General features: G+C 47.3%; 1 protein-coding gene and 1 long non-coding RNA gene across 29 annotated transcripts in view; one reads left to right on the forward strand and one right to left on the reverse strand.

The window, feature by feature from the left end:
* Positions 1-326: 326 nt before the first annotated feature.
* The window catches only part of ablim2 (actin binding LIM protein family, member 2), a 64,005-nt gene continuing 42,574 nt past the window's right edge, over positions 327-21,757 (forward strand). For 18 of the 28 annotated variants that reach the window (XM_078936483.1, XM_078936489.1, XM_078936490.1 and 15 more), the window contains exon 1: positions 18,409-18,631. In XM_078936483.1, the coding sequence (XP_078792609.1) occupies positions 18,616-18,631 (16 nt within the window). In that variant the 5' untranslated portion in view covers positions 18,409-18,615. Of the gene's footprint in view, positions 595-18,408; positions 18,632-21,757 lie in introns of those variants that run through there. The other 10 variants (XM_078936484.1, XM_078936495.1, XM_078936503.1 and 7 more) reach the window with 1 other exon arrangement.
* On the reverse strand, positions 16,726-18,338 carry LOC144987264 (uncharacterized). The gene is made up of 2 exons (XR_013651140.1): positions 18,168-18,338; positions 16,726-18,067 (listed from the first exon to the last, which is right to left on the reverse strand). It is a non-coding gene; the product is annotated as an uncharacterized LOC144987264 (long non-coding RNA).

A 21,757-nucleotide genomic window follows, 5' to 3' on the forward strand; every position in this document is an offset into this window, starting at 1 on the left:
AGCACCAATCTGAGCAGAAGCAGCAGATCTCTGGCTGGAATCCAAAGATGGGATCTCCTGCAGGCCTCAGCCTCTGTCCGTCCAGCCCTGATGAAGAGGATGCTCAGGAGTCCATAGTCTTCCTCTCCATCGCTGCTTCACAAACGTCCAGCCTGTAGCTGGCAGCAGATCCTTCCTGATCAGCTAAACGCTATTTGAGCTTCTGAACTGTTGGTTGTCATCCGTTTGGATGAGAAGACCCCGTTTTGACCCTGCAAAGGTAACACTGGACTATTCCTTCTCTCTACCGTGGCTCTGAGCTCAGGTGACTTTATTTTGAAGGGCCAAAGCGGAAGCTGCCATCCCTGTTCCGCTCCTCCGCCGCGCCCACATCCAGCTCCCGCTCCGCACTGCAGCCCCGCAGGACGCGGTGTTCGCCTCTCCGCCGCGCTTCTGCGGCCTCAGCAGCCCGGGGAAGCCCGCCCTGTCCTGCCCTTCACCCGCCGGCCCCGGGAGGACGTCCCCGCATCCTTCCTGCGGGGTTCTGCGGATGCGCCTGCGCGCTGGAGCCTCCGTCTGCAGAGCATCATCCGCCCGGTACCATGAGCAGCACCGGTAAGACCTTCCGCCGGAGCGTCGGGCCTCTCTGCGTTCCCAACGGGCATCCCCGCGGCAGCTCGGCTGTGGTGCAGCGTCCGGCGGGGACGTAAAGATGCCGCATCGTGACGCACAGCCGGGACCCAGAGAGGCGGTCACGTGACCGTCTCCTCATGATGTGGACCTGCAGGCTCTTGTCCAGGTGTTTCTGCTGCTGAGGTGGTCTTCAGGTTTCAGGTTCAAACAGCTGCATCTGGACAGATGTGGTTCTGGTGAATCCATTAGTGACGAAACAAAACTCCTTTGGCTCCAACTATAAAAAAATGTTCTTTTGGTCAACATTTGCAGACTTTGTAGATTTGTCATAGAAGCACTAAATCAATGCAGCGTTCTGGATGGAGGTTCCTTGCTGCTGATGCTGAACGTACATGAAGGCCATCTGTTCTGGTTCATGGCTTATGGAGGCCACCTGTTCTGGTTCTGGTCTCAAGGAGGCCACCTGTTCTGGTTCTGGTCTTATTGTGGCCACCTGTTCTGGTTCTGGTCTTATTGTGGCCACCTGTTCTGGTTCTGGTCTGATGGAGGCCATCTGTTCCGGTTCTGGTCCCATGGAGGCCATCTGTTCTGCTTCTGGTCCCATGGTGGCCACCTGTTCTGGTTCTGGTCCCATGGAGGCCACCTGTTCTGGTTCTGGTCCCATGAAGGCCACCTGTTCTGGTTCATGGCTTATGGTCTCATGGAGGCCACCTGTTCTGGTCGATGTCTAAAGGGGGCCACCTGTTCTGGTTCTGGTCTCAAGGAGGCCACCTGTTCTTGTTCTGGTCCCATGGAGGCCACCTGTTCTGGTTCTGGTCTTATTGTGGCCACCTGTTCTGGTTCTGGTCTTATTGTGGCCACCTGTTCTGGTTCTGGTCTGATGGAGGCCATCTGTTCCGGTTCTGGTCCCATGGAGGCCATCTGTTCTGGTTCTGGTCCCATGGTGGCCACCTGCTCTGGTTTGTGTCTTATGGAGGCCATCTGTTCTGGTTCTGGTCCCATGGAATCCAACCCTTCTTGTTCTGGTCCCATGGAGGTCATCTGTTCCGGTTCTGGTCCCATGGAGGCCACCTGTTCTGGTTCTGGTCTCATGGAGGCCACCTGTTCTGGTTCTGGTCCCATGGAGGCCATCTGTTCTGGTTCTGGTCTCATGGAGACCACCTGTTCTGGTTCTGGTCCCATGGAACCCACCTGTTCTGTTTCTGTTCTCATGGAGACCACCTGTTCTGGTTCTGGTCCCATGGAGGCCATCTGCTCTGGTTCTGGTCCCATGAAGGCCACCTGTTCTGGCCCATGTCCCATGGAGCCCATCTGTTCCCGTTCTGGTCCCATGGAGGCCACCTGTTCTGGTTCTGGTCTCATGGAGGCCACCTGTTCCGGTTCTGGTCTCATGGAGGCCACCTGTTCCGGTTCTGGTCCCATGGAGGCCATCTGTTCTGGTTCTGGTCCCATGGTGGCCACCTGCTCTGGTTTGTGTCTTATGGAGGCCATCTGTTCTGGTTCTGGTCCCATGGAATCCAACCCTTCTTGTTCTGGTCCCATGGAGGCCACCTGTTCCGGTTCTGGTCCCATGGAGGCCACCTGTTCTGGTTCTGGTCCCATGGAGGCCATCTGTTCTGGTTCTGGTCTCATGGAACCCACCTGTTCTGTTTCTGGTCTCATGGAGACCACCTGTTCTGGTTCTGGTCCCATGGAGGCCACCTGTTCTGGTTCTGGTCTCATGGAGGCCACCTGTTCTGGTTCTGGTCCCATGGAGGCCATCTGTTCTGGTTCTGGTCTCAAGGAGGCCACCTGTTCTGGCCCATGTCCCATGGAGCCCATCTGTTCCGGTTCTGGTCCCATGGAGGCCACCTGTTCTGGTTATGGTCTCATGGAGGCCACCTGTTCTGGTTCTGGTCCCATGAAGGCCACCTGTTCTGGTTCATGGCTTATGGTCTTATGGAGGCCACCTGTTCTGGTCGATGTCTAAAGGAGGCCACCTGTTCTGGTTCTGGTCTCAAGGAGGCCACCTGTTCTGGTTCTGGTCCCATGGTGGCCACCTGTTCTAGTTCTGGTCCCATGGTGGCCACCTGTTCTGGTTCTGGTCCCATGGAGGCCACCTGTTCTGGTTCTGGTCTTATTGTGGCCACCTGTTCTGGTTCTGGTCTTATTGTGGCCACCTGTTCTGGTTCTGGTCTGATGGAGGCCATCTGTTCCGGTTCTGGTCCCATGGAGGCCATCTGTTCTGGTTCTGGTCCCATGGTGGCCACCTGTTCTGGTTCTGGTCCCATGGTGGCCACCTGTTCTGGTTCTGGTCCCATGAAGGCCACCTGTTCTGGTTCATGGCTTATGGTCTAAAGGAGGCCACCTGTTCTGGTTCTGGTCTCAAGGAGGCCACCTGTTCTGGTTCTGGTCCCATGGAGGCCACCTGTTCTGGTTCTGGTCTTATTGTGGCCACCTGTTCTGGTTCTGGTCTGATGGAGGCCATCTGTTCCGGTTCTGGTCCCATGGAGGCCATCTGTTCTGGTTCTGGTCCCATGGTGGCCACCTGCTCTGGTTTGTGTCTTATGGAGGCCATCTGTTCTGGTTCTGGTCCCATGGAATCCAACCCTTCTTGTTCTGGTCCCATGGAGGTCATCTGTTCCGGTTCTGGTCCCATGGTGGCCACCTGCTCTGGTTTGTGTCTTATGGAGGCCATCTGTTCTGGTTCTGGTCCCATGGAATCCAACCCTTCTTGTTCTGGTCCCATGGAGGCCATCTGTTCTGGTTCTGGTCCCATGGTGGCCACCTGCTCTGGTTTGTGTCTTATGGAGGCCATCTGTTCTGGTTCTGGTCCCATGGAATCCAACCCTTCTTGTTCTGGTCCCATGGAGGTCATCTGTTGCGGTTCTGGTCCCATGGAGGCCACCTGTTCTGGTTCTGGTCTCATGGAGGCCACCTGTTCTGGTTCTGGTCCCATGGAGGCCATCTGTTCTGGTTCTGGTCTCATGGAGACCACCTGTTCTGGTTCTGGTCCCATGGAACCCACCTGTTCTGTTTGTGTTCTCATGGAGACCACCTGTTCTGGTTCTGGTCCCATGGAGGCAAGGCAAGTTTTTTTGTATAGCACAATTCGTACACAAAGTAATTCAAGGTGCTTCACAAAACAGAAAAATGCATTAAAATCACAATACATCATAGAAATAATCAACATAAAATTTACTTTAAAAGAAAAGGAAAAACAAAAAAAAGATTTAAAAAGAAAGGAAGGAAAGAAAGGTGCAGATAGGACCTTTCAGTCATATACACGGCTAAACAGAAATGTTTTAAGTCTAGATTTGAACATGAACACAGAAGAGGCCTGTCTTACGCCTTCAGGGAGGCTGTTCCAGATTTTAGCTGCAGAATATTGAAACGCTGATTCCCCTTGTTTAGTTCTGACTCTGAGAATCAACAGGAGGCCGGTCCCTGAGGTCCTCAGAGTACGAGATGGTTCATATGGCACTAACATGTCAGAGATGTACTTTGGTGCTCGGCCATGGAGAGACTTGTACACAAGCAGAGCTGCTTTGAAGTCTATTCTTTGAGGTACAGGGAGCCAGTGCAGAGACCTGAGCACAGGACTAATGTGATCATACTTCCTGGTTCTGGTCAGGACTCCAGCAGCAGCATTCTGGATGTACTGAAGCTGTTTTACAGCTCGTTTGGAGAGGCCGGTGAGCAGGCCGTTACAGTAGTCTAACCTACTGGAGACAAATGCATGGATAAGTATCTCCAGGTCTCGCTTTGAGATTATGTTTTTGATTTTGGCAATGTTTTTCAGGTGATAAAATGCAGCTGATGTTACTGACTTGATATGGCTGTTAAAGTTCAGGTCAGAGTCCATGATTACCCCTAGATTTCTGACTTGATTTGAGGGTTTAAGAGACAGAGAATGAAGGTAGCTGCTGACACTTTCTCTTTGTTTCTGTGGGCCAAAAACAATAACTTCGGTCTTGTTTGAGTTTAGCTGGAGAAAGTTGTCCTGCATCCACGCGCTGATCTGTTGGAGGCAGTGGTTGAGAGAATCCACCGGCCCATATTCACCTGTTGTCAGTGACACATAGATCTGAGTATCATCTGCATAGTTGTGATAAGATATGTTATTACTGCGTATTAACTGCCCTAGTGGCAGCATGTAGAGGTTGAACAGAAGGGGTCCCAGGATCGATCCCTGGGGCACACCACAATTCAAGCCCATGTAGTCTGAGACACAACTCCCAATTTCAACAAAATATTTCCTGTCTTCTAGATAAGACTTGAGCCAACTTAGGGCAGATCCAGAGATGCCAACCCAGTCTTGGAGTCTGTGCAAAAGGATCCCATGATCAACAGTATCAAAGGCAGCGCTCAGGTCTAGCAGGATTAAGACAGAGACTTTTCCATCATCAGTGTTCAGGCGGATGTCATTGGTTACCTTGATAAGAGCAGTTTCTGTGCTATGATGGGGTCTAAAACCTGACTGGAAAACATCAAACGAATTGTTTAATAAGAGAAAGTCAGTGAGCTGTTGGTAGACAACTTTTTCAAGGACTTTTCCTAAAAATGGCAGATTAGAGATAGGTCTGTAATTATTCAGTACAGTGGGATCAAGACTGCTCTTTTTCAGGAGGGGTTTAATGACTGCAGTTTTTAAGGCCTCTGGAAATATTCCAGATTGAAGAGACATGTTAACTATTTGAGTAATTGATGGCAACACACTGTTCAAGACAGACTTTAGAAATCTAGTGGGTAACACATCAAGGCAGCATGTAGACGAGCTCAGACGGGTGATGGTCTCTTGGACAGTTTGGTCAGTGACAGGTACAAAGTGAGTCAGCTTAGAGTGAGTAGGTGGCCGTTCGATAGTTATATGTGTTGTGGAGTTGATGGCTTTTTTAATGCCCTGAACCTTGTCATTGAAAAATACAGCAAACTCATTACATTTAGGTGTACAAACCAATTCTATTGGTAGCTGGGTTGGAGGGTTAGTTAATCTGTTAACTGTTGTGAACAGGATACGAGAGTTGCTGCTGCAACTTCCAATGATTTCAGAGAAGTACCTTTCCCTTGTTCTGCATAAGATCTGGTTATAAGCGTACAACTCCGCCTTATATATTCCATAATGAACCTGGAGTTTTGACTTGCGCCACTTTCGCTCGGCTCTGCGGCACTGTTGTTTCTGTGCCCTGACTAGATCATCATTCCTCCAGGGAGCTTTCTGTCTATGTTTTCTCAATTGAACTTTCATAGGGGCAATGGCATCCAGAACATTCAAGATGCTAGAAGTAACAGAATTCAGCATTTCATCAACATTGGCACCAGAGACGTTTTCAGGGTTTATCATTTCTACAAACTGTGCCCTAGTGCTCTCATTTATTTGTCTCCTTTGGACAACTGCAGGGCCAGGTGGTGGTTTGGGAGCAACAGACAGGTCAAAGAATACACAGAAGGCCACCTGTTCTGGCCCATGTCCCATGGAGCCCATCTGTTCCCGTTTTGGTCCCATGGAGGCCACCTGTTCTGGTTCTGGTCTCATGGAGGCCACCTGTTCTGGTTCTGGTCTCATGGAGGCCATCTGTTCTGGTTCTGGTCCCATGGAGGCCATCTGTTCTGGTTCTGGTCTCATGGAGACCACCTGTTCTGGTTCTGGTCCCATGGAGGCCACCTGTTCTGGTTCTGGTCTTATTGTGGCCACCTTTTCTGGTTCTGGTCTTATTGTGGCCACCTGTTCTGGTTCTGGTCTGATGGAGGCCATCTGTTCCGGTTCTGGTCCCATGGAGGCCATTTGTTCTGGTTCTGGTCCCATGGTGGCCACCTGCTCTGGTTTGTGTCTTATGGAGGCCATCTGTTCTGGTTCTGGTCCCATGGAATCCAACCCTTCTTGTTCTGGTCCCATGGAGGCCACCTGTTCCGGTTCTGGTCCCATGGAGGCCACCTGTTCTGGTTCTGGTCCCATGGAGGCCATCTGTTCTGGTTCTGGTCTCATGGAGACCACCTGTTCTGGTTCTGGTCCCATGGAACCCACCTGTTCTGTTTCTGGTCTCATGGAGACCACCTGTTCTGGTTCTGGTCCCATGGAGGCCACCTGTTCTGGTTCTGGTCTCATGGAGGCCACCTGTTCTGGTTCTGGTCCCATGGAGGCCATCTGTTCTGGTTCTGGTCTCAAGGAAGCCACCTGTTCTGGCCCATGTCCCATGGAGCCCATCTGTTTCCGTTCTGGTCCCATGGAGGCCACCTGTTTTGGTTCTGGTCTCATGGAGGCCACCTGTTCTGGTTCTGGTCTCATGGAGGGTGGTAGGAAGGGGGCACATCCGTCCTCTTCAGGCCCACCAGCTGTATCCTCCAGCTGCTGCGTACAGATCTGTCCACTGGGCGGCTGTGACTGCGGCACACATGACTTCCTGAGGTTACCGGTTTGGTTACTGGTCCTTTATTTCCTTCTGCGCCCATCATCCTCTGATCTGCTGTCAAAGCGTTCCCGGTGCTCTTTTAAGTTTGTTTTTAGTCAAGATCTAGAACCCCGTGTCATTATTTAGGACTTAAGATAACTAAGGGTTAATGGCAGACGAAGTGTGCGGTTATTACATTTTAACGCAGGCCGTGGAAGCCTGAAGTCGGACTGTTCCACGAAGTGCGTTAAAAAGTAACAACTGCACACTTCGAAGGCCATTAACCCGCTTTTACCATGGTCACTTACAAAAGCAATACATATTACCCAGGTTTTAGTCCTTAATTCTTGTTTTTTTTCCGATTTGGATCGCTTTTCTCACAAAAAGCAGACTATATATTGCGCCGCATCACGTAACATATAGTCCGCGTCGCCCAGTACCACCGCTGCAGTCAAGTTTCGGCGATATATCTATGCTGATCGTACCGATGGCTTGAATAAAGCATCATTTCAGAGAGAAAGTTCTCCTCTAACCGCTTGTTTTTGTCTAGATGATGAAGCAAAAGGTTGTTTTAAAGAAGCCGGCGCAGTGATAGAGAACATTTAAGCTAGCTGACCGAACTTCTTTGTTCACTGTGCGGTCATCAGGTTTAATACATACCCAGCAGCCAATCAGAATCGAGTATTCAACCGGACCATGGTATAATTGTTATTATTTCCCATCATCCCTTTTCTACTTTCTCCCGCTAGCTTACAGCCCCTCACAACATTAAGCTAACATTAGCGGAGCAACAAAAACAGCAGCAGCATCAGATCCATCCATCCGTCCGGTTCTGATCCAGATTCCATCTCAGACGAGGAAAACAAAGACGTTCATAGATCTGTTCGTCAGAAAGGGGCGGAGCCTAGAGGCTTTGATGCGCTAGCTGTCGTTTTTATGTAGAACCTATGATCTTTTTGAAAAGGTACAAGTCATCTGCCCCTGACTCCCAAATATCAATGAAATACTCAGAAATGCAGGTTAATCTGAATTGTTTTGTATACGTCCTCCATCATGAGAAAAATCGTTAAAAAGAGCGTTTTCACTGGACCCTTCACTGGGACATCTATGAAAACTATTACTTGAACTTGTCACATGCCTGATAATGAGCCTTTTGTCCAGATCCATTCACTATTGGCACTTTGTGTCTGTTTTACGGGAAGCTGTTTTTTTTCACTTTCACTTTCACTTTCACTGGACCCTTCTTTCTCCTCTGCCTCTGTACGAGGCAGAGGAGAAAGTAAAGGTTGTTGGGGCGTCTCCAGAGATCATTGGTGAGTGACATCCATGCCCGTCATGTCATCCAGACCTGTGAAGAAGCTGAAGAGGAAGCTGTCTTCCCTGTCAGACCAAAGGCTGCTCTAAACTTTCCTTTAGATCTGATTTACTCACAGCTCAACACGTTTTAGAAGATAACCTGATCCGCTTCAGTTATGGTTAATGTCAGAATCCCAGGCTCAGTTCTTTTCCGGTTCCTACCCTAATCCTGAGTTTGTAAATGTTCTGTCATCCTGTGAGCACTTCTGCCTCCTGGAAGTTTGTTGCCCACAGGGATTTCTGTCTCCTCCTTTCTCCAGATCTGAACCTGAACCCATCAATCCTCAGCAGACGTGACGTTAAGCTGAACCAAGCAGCTCAGTGTGATTCACACCGTCTGCGCAGACGTCACACAGCTGGTCTGTCTGCATCCGTTCCGTTCCAGATCAAAGCCTTGGCTCTCTCAACTCTCAACTCAACTTTATTTATATAGCACTTTCATACAACAGTAGTTGAGACAAAGTGCTGAACACAACAGTAAAAAACATTAAAACATGTTAAGGGGGGGAAAACACAGAGGGAGATAAAACTATAGAAAACAGTAAACAGTTAGAAAAACAGTGGTCTTCATATTGGGTTAAAAGCCAGAGCATAAAAATGGGTTTTTAAACGGGTTTTAAAAATGGACAGTGAAGGGGCTTCTCTAATGGCCAGCGGCAAAGTATTCCACAGCTTTGGAGCGGCTACAGCAAAAGCTCTGTCCCCTCTGAGCTTCCGTCTGGACCTCGGTACCTCTAGAAGCATCTGATCAGCTGATCTGAGGCACCGTGCCGGCGAATAGGGAGTGAGAAGCTCAGAGAGGTACAGCGGGGCAAGACCGTGTAAAGATTTAAAAACAAGCAGAAGAATCTTAAAATGAATTCTAAAATGCACAGGCAGCCAGTGAAGCGATGCTAGGATCGGTGTGATGTGGTCTCTTTTGCGTGCTCCAACCATAAGACGAGCAGCTGCATTTTGAACACGTTGGAGACGCAAGAGAGACGACTGGCTGAGTCCAAGATAAAGAGAGTTGCAGTAATCCAGCCGGGACGTGATGAAAGCATGGATTACTGTTTCAAAGTGTGCAGGTGTTAAAAAAGGTTTTACCTTAGCAAGTTGGCGAAGGCTTAAAAAGCTTAACTTCACTACAGAGCTTATCTGTTGGTCCATCCTAAAATTACTCTCCAATTTAACACCCAAGTTAGAAACAGTTGATTTTAAGAAACCAGTCAGAGAGCCCAGATCAATCGGGGACGGTCCACTAAAATCATTCGGTCCAAAAATTACAACTTCTGTTTTCTTTTCATTCAAACTCAAGAAACTTAGGGCCAACCAGTCCTTAATGTCATGGAGACATGACAGGAGCCGCGTCACAGAGAGATTATCCTTTTTTAGCGGCAGATAGATCTGACTGTCGTCAGCGTATAAATGAAAGGAAATGCCGTGTTTTCTTAGAATGGACCCTAAAGGTAACAGATATAAAGAAAACAGAAGAGGTCCCAAAACCGACCCTTGTGGGACCCCATAGGGAACCCGAGCTGTGGTGGATTCATAACCACCTAAACTGACACACATGGTTCTTTCCGCCAGGTAGGATCTGATAAGTGGACCCGACTATCAGGTTAACGGTTAGCTTTGGTTTACGGGTCGCTCCTTGGTTTAGGACGGGGGTCAACGACCCTGCTCCTGCTTGTTTGCATTTGATGGTTTAACCCTGCTTCATTAGATGGTTTAGCCCTGTTGTATTGGATGGTTTAGCCCTGGTTCATTAGATGATTTAACCCTGGTTCATTAGATGGTTTAACCCTGGTTCATTAGATGGTTTAGCCCTGTTGTATTGGATGGTTTAACCCTGGTTCATTAGATGATTTAACCCTGGTTCATTAGATGGTTTAACCCTGGTTCATTAGATGGTTTAACCCTGTTGTATTGGATGGTTTAACCCTGGTTCATTAGATGGTTTAACCCTGGTTCATTAGATGGTTTAACCCTGGTTCATTAGATGGTTTAACCCTGGTTCATTAGATGGTTTAGCCCTGTTGTATTGGATGGTTTAACCCTGGTTCATTAGATGGTTTAACCCTGGTTCATTAGATGGTTTAGCCCTGTTGTATTGGATGGTTTAACCCTGGTTCATTAGATGGTTTAACCCTGGTTCATTAGATGGTTTAACCCTGGTTCATTAGATGGTTTAGCCCTGTTGTATTGGATGGTTTAACCCTGGTTCATTAGATGATTTAACCCTGGTTCATTAGATGGTTTAACCCTGGTTCATTAGATGGTTTAGCCCTGTTGTATTGGATGGTTTAACCCTGGTTCATTAGATGATTTAACCCTGGGTCATTAGATGGTTTAACCCTGTTTCATTAGATGGTTTAGCCCTGGTTCATTAAATGGTTTAGCCCTGGTTCATTAAATCGTTTAGCCCTGGTTCATTAGATGGTTTAACCCTGTTTCAGTAGATGGTTTAGCCCTGGTTCATTAAATGGTTTAGCCCTGGTTCATTAGATGGTTTAACCCTGTTGTATTTGATGGTTTAACCCTGGTTCATTAGATGGTTTAACCCTGTGTCAGTAGATGGTTTAGCCCTGGTTCATTAAATGGTTTAGCCCTGGTTCATTAAATGGTTTAGCCCTGGTTCATTAAATGGTTTAACCCTGGTTCATTAGATGGTTTAGCCCTGGTTCATTAAATGGTTTAACCCTGGTTCATTAGATGGTTTAACCCTGTTGTATTGGATGGTTTAACCCTGATCATTAGATGGTTTAGCCCTGGTTCATTAAATGGTTTAACCCTGGTTCATTAGATGGTTTAACCCTGGTTCATTAGATGGTTTAACCCTGTTGTATTGGATGGTTTAACCCTGGTTCTAGTTTGAAGGTTTACTTGTTTAGCGGCTGGTCTGCTGCGTGTAGGACTGGTACATGGAAAACCGGGGTTTGATTCCCAGGGGTGTGTTGAGCTTCATCCAGTGTGGGTCCTTAGGCCGGACCCTTCACACTACTGCCTGAAAGGGGCTCAAGTCTGGGTCTCCCTGTGCCGGTCCCCAGCCTGGATAACATACAGGTAGTGTCAGGAAGTATTTGGCAAAAAGTGGATTTTGCATCACATAAGCCCTTTTCCTTCCAAAGTAAAGCATCTACTCTTTCCTTTTGGTTTTAAAAACATTCACTCCTCATTTCTTATCGTTTAACAAACGTAAGCTAATTTAGCCATTGAACTGAAGTGACTTTTTTGACTAAATCAATAAAGTTGCATGTTATCCTAGTAATATGATGTCTTTTTAGTGTGGATAGTCTGATGTAGAACATGTTAGTTTTTATTAAAGCTAAATGTAAAGTTGGCCTAAAGCTGGTCAGAATAAACATCCTGTCATCTGCAGAGATGAAGAAAAAGAACCATCTAGAATCACTGCTGCAGTTCAGCGCACATGAAAAGAAATGCACTAAAGGGAAGGGCGTGTACCGCCGTGTCTTTGTGAAACCTGAAACTCCTGCTGATCATGCTGTTGTCTTTAAAAGTTCATGCCGTCAAACATACCTGGTCAGCACGTCGGCCCACCTAGAAGCAGAAAAACCCAAAGAAGTGTTGGACCACTGCCTGCTGGGATTCTTACCGTACTGATGTCAGAACCAAGAGCTTGGTGCACCGTGTTTTTGGACGGTGTAATCCTCTGCCCTCACCAGCCCAATCTGCCCCAGGACCTAGAAACTATCCGTGTACGTTTGCCCCAACAGAGGGGTCGTTTTCCGGGTGTTTTGCTTGATTTGTGGTTCTTTGGTTAGAATGCAGGGTTCTGTGTGTTTATGAGTTCTGAAGTACGTATTACTGCAAAAACCCAGAAAAGGAGCTAAGAAACCCAGATAAAACCCAGTCTAGAATAACTTCTTACATTGTTGTTGCTTATTTTATATCTGTTTCAAAGTGTAAATGGATTTGGGAATTATCAAAAGCGAAGCAGAAATAATACAAAACTAGACAAACAACAGAAATGTATATCTAAAGATTTATCAGACACTGGATAATTAGTCATTAAATTGATTGGAAAATACAAGTTTACGTACACTAGTACATAATTTAATTGTTACTCTTAATCATGAATACAAATATGAACTCTTTCAATATTGTGAAACCATTCAATATTGACTAAAGACGTTCAATAGAAGGTGTGAATGGGAGGAAGAGCACTCAAATAATTCCATCTCTTTTTTTTTTTTTTACTTGTCCTGTCCAACAGCTGGGCAGGCAGATGAGAGCTGAGGGCCTCTTGTGTTGGACATATTTTACTTTAACAAGAGGGGTTATTAATCTTCAGACAAACCAAAGGTATGTCTGAATAAACCCCTTTTGTAATTGAGGCCAAACTTTATTAATTTCAACCATGATTGAAAATCTTTGGTGTTGGACCGGACGGAAAAGGAAAGAACGGAAGAAGAGGGAGGGATGTCGGGGGGGGGGGGGGGGGGGGTGATAGTGAGAGGGGGGGGGGGTAAGACCATGAAGCAGCATAGAGCAGACAGGTTTACTGGTTGTTTATCGTTTCGGTACAGTTCAAATGTAGTACAAAAAGGGCGGGGCCTATTCACACACACTCAAATATTATCAACACACCTGCTAGCTGCAAAAAATGTTCACATGTCAACATGTACACAAAACAGATAGTGTTCACACACGCATACCTATGCCTTTAAAACAACTAGTGTGAAATCTTTCATTCATTCAATCATGCAAACTATTAGTGCAAAGGTGAGCTAACACCTGTGCTCAGGTGGGTGTTTATGTTCTTCTAAAATGGATGGTGGAATGTGAAAATAAGGAGGAGGAGCGCCCAGCCACCCCCACACCCGGACCCCCGCCGCAGCAGCAGCCGGAATCCCCCCAACGCCACACGGGAACAGGCAGGGAACAACTGCCCCCCGGGCGACCAAGACCGCCACCCAGGCCAGGGCCAGCAGGACCGCCGCGAGGCCCCCAGAGCAAGAGAGCAGGGAGGCGCGGAGGGAAAGAGAGCGCCGCCCCAGCCCAGCCAGGAAAGCAGCCCCCCCGCCGCGCCGGAAGAGCCCAACGCAGGGCCCCACCGGAGAAGGACGCCCACAGCCCCAGACGAGCACCCCACCACCACCCAGGAGTTCCGGGCATCCCCCCGCCCCAACCCCAGGTACGAGCCAGGACCCCCCAAGGGAGACCCGCTCCGCACTCCAGGCAGTCACCCACCCGGCCCACGGTTGGTCCAGGGAGGAGCAAGGCAGGGGCCTGCCGCCCCCGCCCAGGAGGGGGGAACCCCGGGGAAAAAAGGGCGGCCCACAAGGGGTGTTATAAATATGGCCCGACCAGGCTCGGCCATGTTGGAAGTTTGGCGGGGCCCAGCGCTCAGGGGCAAAGACCAGGACCCACCCCTCAGGGACACGAACACCCCCGGCTCAGGTGTAATATGAACCCCCCCACCGTGCGGAGAGAGCACCGCCGGGCCCAGGGAGCCGGCACCCAAGGGACACGGCCGCCATCGCCAAGGGGCCCGCACCCCCCACCAGGGAAGGGGTAGGGGACAGATGGACCCAGGTCCCACCTTCCTTGCAAAATGTGTGTGCGTGTATGTGTGTTTGAGAGGGTGTGTGTGTGCATGTGTGTGTGTTTATGTTGGAATGTATATATTGAAGGGGGAGGGGTGTGTGTACTAAGGGGGGTGCAGTTAAAATTGGCGAGTAGGGCACTAAGGGGACATCTCCTGATTACTCACAGTGATGTCCCCTCACCCTCCCCACCAAGGGGCCCTAAATGTCTAAGATGCGGTTAAAATTGGCGGGTAGGGTGCCAGGAGGACATCCGCTGCTTGCTTGCAGTGATGTCCAAGCACCCCCCCTACCAAGGACCCTACATGTCTAAGGTGCAAATAAAACCGAAAGAGGGGGGGCCCACTCCATACGGCAACCATAGGTGGAGGGCCACTGCCAAGTAGCCCCCCCCCAAGGTGCATAAAAAAAAAAAAATAATAATTCCATCTCTGCTTTGCTTTACGTAACTTTTTGCTTTCTTAACCTAGCTTATTGTTATCCGGTTGCTAACTTCTGATCAGCTGTGTATACTTTACTATTTCCAGTTCTTCTTGTTGACATAAAGAAGCTGCAGCTCCTGTGGGAGTCCCTTTCTGCCTGATAGCTGCTATTAAGGGGTTTCTCCCAATATTCCTGATAATAAAAACATTTACACTTTGGGATTGTTAAAGAACTTTCTTTCAGCCCTGGTGGTATTTTTTGGCAAACTTTGGTGATGTCACTGGTTTTCAGTTGTAAGCTTTGGTCCTACTTCTTGCTTTGAGATGTCCCAAGTGTGTCTTAGATGAAAGGGTGGCAGTAAGAGGACGAGCTAATGAAGCCTTCAAAAGAAGGAGCACACAGCAACTTAAGGGCTTTAATTAGGGGGTTTAACCATTCATTTCGACAACTATTCAATTGCAATTGAATTAAAAATTTGAATTACAATTTGCCGATTCGATTCACTGTTGATTTTGGTTCAATTTGAACGATCCGACTGGATCCAATTCCTTGACTTAAAATTGATCCAGAACATCTTTAGACAAAACTTTAACCAGAGTGACTCAGGATGTATTCAGACTGGACACATTTGAGACAAATGAGGTTGTTTACCCGATAATCGGAACATATTTTCAGTCTGAATACGGCCAAACGGACTCTGGTCCAGGACCACCGGAGTCGGTCGTCACGTAAACAGAGCAGGAAAGAAGCAACAGACGAGTCGCAGACAAATGTGGAGCAACGATTGTGGTTTTACCAGACAGAAGAAGAGTCCAGCTGTTTATTTGTTAGAGCGTTTATTTTAACATCACTGAAAAGCTTCTTCCACGCTTTTCTGCGTCTCGTTACGCGGCACGCGCCCTCCGCCGCTGTGACATCATCCTGAAGCTACCTTGTAGTTCCTAAAACAATGACATGACACCACAGCCATGAGACACAGACACTCACTGAAATGAATTCAGCCTCATATGTGATCCACATCCCTTCTCACTGTTTTCCAACCATCTGTACGTCATAAACATTTATCAGAGCTCCTTCTTAGCCGTCGTCTCCTCGGTAACCGCCCTGCAGCACGACTCCACCAAAGGAGAAAGTGTTCAACCAGACGTTGATGCAGACGTTCAGAATCAGTCAGAGAAACAAAGTTTGACTGAACTAAAACTGACTTTCATGTTTACATAGCTTCTAGTGGCTTTGCCCCGCCCTCGTAATTCCTGACCAATGAGAGATATCTCTAAATTCATTCTGGAACAGGAAAGTCGGCTTGACGGCAGTCTGAATACAGACCCAACAGGTTTCCCAGTCTGAAAACAGACTCAGACAGAAATTCCTATTTAAACTGGTCTAGAGGTCTAAATAAAGCCTTTATTCTTTGATGATGATGGTAACAATTACACAACTATTAGAATTAGTGGTTGATAATACAATTCATAGTCAATTTTGTTTCATCTTAAATGATCCGACTGGATCTGATCCTCTGTCCTAAAGTGGATCCAGATCCTCTGTCCTAAAGTGGATCCAGATCCTCTTCATCCAAACTTCCAGACAGAAATTCCTGCTACTGAACAGTTTTCCAGATTCTTGGATTTCTTCCAGATCATCAAGTTAATGAAATCTGTGTCCAAACCAACAAGTAAACTAGAATGAATGTCAAATCCATTCACATGTTAGTTTCCTAAAGTTCACCACTGTTGTTTTTCCACATCCAGAGAATCCAAAGGGAACATTCTTAGAACATTCTAGACACTGGATGGTCACATGACTTTATTCAGTCTGTCCACACTAGGGCTGCACAATATACCGCAAATTTATCGTTATCGCAATATCCAGCTCTGCAATATGCATATCGCAAAAGACGGCGAATATCGCAATAAATCGCAAACCCAAAATGTGTTAAAACAATCTTCTAGCAGCTTGAAGCATTTAACGAATCAAATAAATCCCTTTATGCTTTGACCAATCAGATGGACGCCTTCCCATTGTTGACCAATCAGATGGAGGCCTGTTATGTTAACCCTGGTCCTGAAGAGCCTCAACCCTGCCTGTTTTCCAGCTCTCCTTAACCAGCTTGCTGTTGATTGGCTGACTCAAGTGATTTCACATCCTGATTGACTGAACACACCTGATTTTGGTTGTCATTATCGAGCAGTCTAGGGAGAACTGGAAAACAGACAGGGTTGAGGCTCTTGAGGACCAGGGGTGGCCACCCTGACGTTTGTCCCCCATGTCGATGAGGGTCATTAGGAGCATAATTTTTAAACTGTTGCAATGAAATGGGAATGATGTTTTTGTTTATTTTTCTATTTGTTTATTTACCGCAAATTTATCGTTATCGCAATATTGATCACTAATATCGCATATCGCAAGTTTTCCTCATATCGTGCAGCCCTAGTCCACACATTGGATTGGAATGATGGACTGATCCATGTTGATGACATCACATGTGTGTTGTCTGCTGTGATTGGTGGGTTTTAGAAACATAAACCAGACTCAGCTGATCTGAAGCTGACTTAGAAATAAGTTTTCTTTTAGTTTAAGTTCTGTTTAGAGGGAGACGCCTGCTCATTACAGGAGTGATGATGTCATGGCGTTGCTGCACGGCAGTCTGCCTCCCTGCTGTGCTCCATGTGTGTGTGTGTTTGTGTGTGTATGTGTGTGTGTGTGTGTGTGTGTGTGTGTGTGTGCTGCATTGCTAGTGAAACTGAAAGTCATCCTGTGGATGTTTTGTGTGCGTTGATGACCTAAATAAGTTTCTGTTAGTGCGATTTTCTGTGAGCCACACTGTTTATTTAGTAATACACAGCTTTATTAGCGCTTATTACCCCGATAACGAGCGCACGTGGCGTGCATGTGGGCGTGCACAAAGATATACCTGCATGTGTGCTTCAAACCAATGGATGTAACGTGTGGATTACAGTTACTAAAGCCATCCACCATCATCCAGACCTCCAAGTAAAGATTCAAAGATTTGATTGTCATTGTATTTCTACAACAAAATTTCCGATGGAACTCAGTCAAAAAAGATACAGTAAACATGAAAAGAATATAAACCAATATAAAAATCGTTAAGAAGTTTTTAAGTAAAATGTCATAATAAATAAACAGTTATTTCACATTCAGTGCTACGTTATAGACTTTGACCCGCAATCCCAGGTTGAGAGTGTTGTCAATCACGAACAGCGTTAAAACCCAAAACCTCACCCACATTTATGGTCCTTCGAGCTAGACCTCATCTTCTTCTTCTACTCTTCTTTTGGGCGTTTCCCTTCAGGGTCTCCACAGCCAATCAGCTTCTTCTGTCTGTCTCCTGCATCCTCTACCAGCAGCTACCTTCATGTCTTCCTTCTCTGGTCTTGCTCTAGACCTCTGGCAGCTCTAGACTCAGCATCCTTCAGTCAGTCCTCTGGACATGTCCCAACCTCTGGCTAGCTTAAGGAGACCTTCTCACTGTACTGACTAGACATTGTTCCAATGTTTTTGTCCTTCACACTTCTGAGATCAGGCTTTGGCCTGCTGTCTTCCCTCCGCTGGTCCTTTTTGCTTCTGCTGTTGTCCGGGCTGTCTATGTCGCATTCTGAACTCTTGTCCGCCTCGGAGAGCCTTGTTTCCAAACAGAGAAGGGTCCACATGTTTGGTCTTTGCAGGAGCTCTCAGATGTACCGTCTTACTTTCCAAATGTGGCATTTTTTATTCCAGGAAACATACTGGTGCAGACCTAACCTGCCAATCCAAGAGAGAATAGCTTTATCGCTCAACAAAAGACACGCCTTCAATTTGCCTTTATTCATGCTGTCAGAAGTTTAACAGTATTAAAAATTACAGTTCCATCACAGCGTTCCAGTGTGATCCGGAGAAATATCCGGATCAGAGCTGTTTGGGTTGATCTTGGATTCATTCTGATAGTCAATTCCATCAGAAATCAGCATTTTGACTCCAGCGAGCGGCTTCAAAGCGGGGCGCGCTCCGGTCCGGACACAGCATGGCGAGGACTGGGACACACCCGGTGACACATTGCTGGGAGGTGTCACCCTCCTCCAACTCTACAGGCTTCTATTTTTACCAGATAGTTGCAGAGAGGTGGGAGAGACACCCATGACCTGAGCTCATTCCACAGATAGTAACGGACGGACCCTCAGTCTGTCCACAGCGTGCAGACGATGGGTCACGAGTCTGGCAGTACACGCTGACAACTTTGGGAATTGGTCTCTACATTTTTATCAGTGAAGGACACCAGTCTAATCTGTGTTGTCACTAAAGCCATAGCGACAATGCCAGAGGAGAAAGGTAAGAAGGAATTTTGACAGCTATTCAGTTGTTTTCCTTTCTTTTGCCCAGTACAACCTGTTTGGAGTGAGCTCCTCTAATTCATCTCAGTGTTTGCAACAAAGAAATATTTAACTGCTTTTCTATAAAATGTTTAGCTGAATAATTTAGGAGTTCTTATGCAATCTCAGTGGAGAATCTGTGAATGACAACCAGCCTGTGGGGAGAGCTGGAGGCTGCAAACTGATATCCGGCCTGCCTGCAACATCCTGGCATCAGCAGTGTTTACTTAAACGCTGGGAGCTCAGCGATTACGGCAGCGTGGCGGTGATGTGGGCCAGGTCCACAGACGCCATCACAACCATGTGTTATGGTCATGTAAGCTGCTGTGGCAGGGCTTTGTCCATGACACCCCCTCATCAACATTAGCATGTAGATTCTTGTTTTTGCCTTGTTTCCTACAGAAGTCTTTCAGAAACATTTTGTGCTTTTTAGCTTGATAATTAAGAGATTTTTGTACTTTGTATATTTCTGGATTTCCTTTGACAGCAAACAAAGTGAATCTCCAATGAGGGTTTCAGTTGATGCATTTTCCATTGTTGACCTTCACCTAGTTGGTCGTGAAAAGACTATTTCCTGGTTATTGTCTAGTTTTCACCAACGTTAAGTCTCCTTTTGTTTGTGAAAGCTGGCTCTGATTCATGCACCCTGCTGTCACAGTGAGACTGTTTCGGTTGTTGGGAAGGACAAAGAGGTGACTCAGCAACGCACACTCGCCGCCACGTGCTCTGAACGCAGGCATCTTGCATCACGTCAACCTGGACGCAGGCAGCAATGCTCTGTATTGATGTGGTCTGAGCTTAGATGTCATGGTTTGTTCTGAGTTTTAAGCCAATTGTGCGTAAACCTTTCACACGGGAGCTTTAGCTTTCTTTTCACTACCGTAACTCTTCAGCCGCGTACACAATTAGCATAACTCCAGCAGTACGTTGGTGAAGGTTCTCATTCATCCGGGTGATGTCGTCTTGAAGTTGTAGCAACCGGACTATCGCCGCTCATCCAAGTGTGTGTATCAGTCAGAGTGGTGCAGAATTCCACAGGAAAACAGCCTTGTACTGGTATGCAACACTGGACAGGGGTGACGTGCTTACTCAACAGAAATCAGCTGATTCTGTTTTGGAGAAAAGTGTCTTTGGGCAACACTTCCCATTAGTGATGTCTGTAAAAAGTTCTAAAAGTCCTTGCAGCCAAGGAGGGGAGAGGGGATCATTACTTACCCCTCAAGAACAGGAAGAGGAAATCCTGATAAGCCTCTCCAGGGACAGGAAGTGTGAAGGGGACAGGGAAGAGGCATAAGGGGGCAGACCAGGGTGAATCCACTGGGACAGGAAACATCTGAAGACACATATATCCTTTAAGGAAAGCAGACTCTTCCCAGAACTCAACCCAAAGGCTGTGTGATCCAGACAATCCCCTTAGGGACAGGTGGGACCATGGCTCAACATGGCTCGGTGGGGCTTGAAACCTGGACCCATGTTGGCCAAGTCATTCTTTCAGGAACTGGTTGAGTAAAATGCTGGACAATATTCAGCAACTCTTGTAGAAAAACTTGTTATAGACCTAAAATAAAACTGCACTGATGGTAAGCCAACACCGTATCATTGAACTGAAACAAAGCAAACGTGTCCAGTCTGAATACATCCTGAAACAACATTCTCAGATTTAGCATCTGATCATTCCTGGCTTTTGGATGTGTCCATAGTGAAGATGATGAGACATCAAATACCACGCTCATCAAAACAAGACAATTGCATTGTGAGACAGCAGCCTGCATGCAGCAAACAGCTGACCCAAATCTTTTCACAGAGGAGCTTCTATTCAAGAGTCATGCTGCTTCTCTGTGGCTTGAAAACACCAGCCTACAAAACCCATTCATGTCCGGTCCTGGCATTGCTTTGCTCCTTCCTCTGCTGCCTTCCGTGTTCCCTCCATCAGCTGGACTGGTTGCTGGGTTAGTAAGCTCATCCTTTTCTGCACACAGGTACCGTCTGGGTTTCTGCATCCCGTTCAGAATCTTTTTCACGAGCCGACCTGGACTGTGATTGTGCTGAGGTAGATGTTCAGGCAGGAATCAGAAGTCTCTGTTCAGCCAGCAGCAGGAAGACTCCACCAGACTGCTTGAGTTCAAGTGTTTTTAATCATCACCAAGAAGAAGACGCTTCAGCAACAAACACAGGGAGGAGCTTCCTTAAATAATGAAGCTAAGTGAGATCATTGCAGGCAGCTGTGACCAATCATGGAGGCCACAGTCAACCTGGAATGAAAAACCAAAAAACCCCAGTAGGGGGCGACCATAACAGTTTCAGGCCGTTATTCTTGGAAGCTCTCACCGGTCACAACATTTTTACACAAAAGATGTTTTCAATGGAGATCATGGCATCTATAACCCCATTGGTTCTGTTCAAGCTACACATTTATACTGACAGTCCACTTCTTTATGAGGAAATGAAAGGAACCAAACGCAAGGCTTGATGTTTTTGCAAACTCCTTGAGAAATGCTGCAGGTCTCCTTAAACCCACCCACACCTGTCATTAGTGGTTTTGATTAACAGCCCCATGCTGCCCCTTACCCCAGTAATTACTGTGGACATGGGAAGGCTTCCCAAATTCTGCCTCTGTGTCGTTCTGACAGAGGTGCAGTGGCCTATAGATGTGTATGCTCATGGCATAGGACATCGGTAGAGCCTAAGGTCAACCTTCCACCCCTGCTGACCCTGCAGTAGGTGCACTCCTAAAAGCTGCAGGGATCCTGGAATCCTGGATGTTGAAGGCATGCTATATATTTGGGAGGTGTATGAGGATGACCCCCCCAAAAAGGTATTTAAGATGTAGCTGGTGACGCCTTCCACAGTGAGATGAGCACACTCAGCTTGTGATGGCGACTCACCTCAGGGTACTTCCAGAAGGAAGGAATGCAGCAAAACCGGGGCAGTTCTCTGGAAAAAGCATGTTGTCGCTGTAAACCCCCCCTAGAGCTGAGCGTGGAGGCGTGCGTGCAGCGCAGACACGCGGCGCTGCATTGCTCAGATGGCTGCCTGCCTGTCTGCGACCTTTGGGACGGTGACATCAGAAGAGGGAGAAAACAGA

Source organism: Oryzias latipes, chromosome 18 (assembly GCF_053564925.1).
Source record: "Oryzias latipes strain Hd-rR chromosome 18, Olatipes_Hd-rR_3.1".
In the NCBI taxonomy this organism is placed as follows: domain Eukaryota; kingdom Metazoa; phylum Chordata; class Actinopteri; order Beloniformes; family Adrianichthyidae; genus Oryzias; species Oryzias latipes.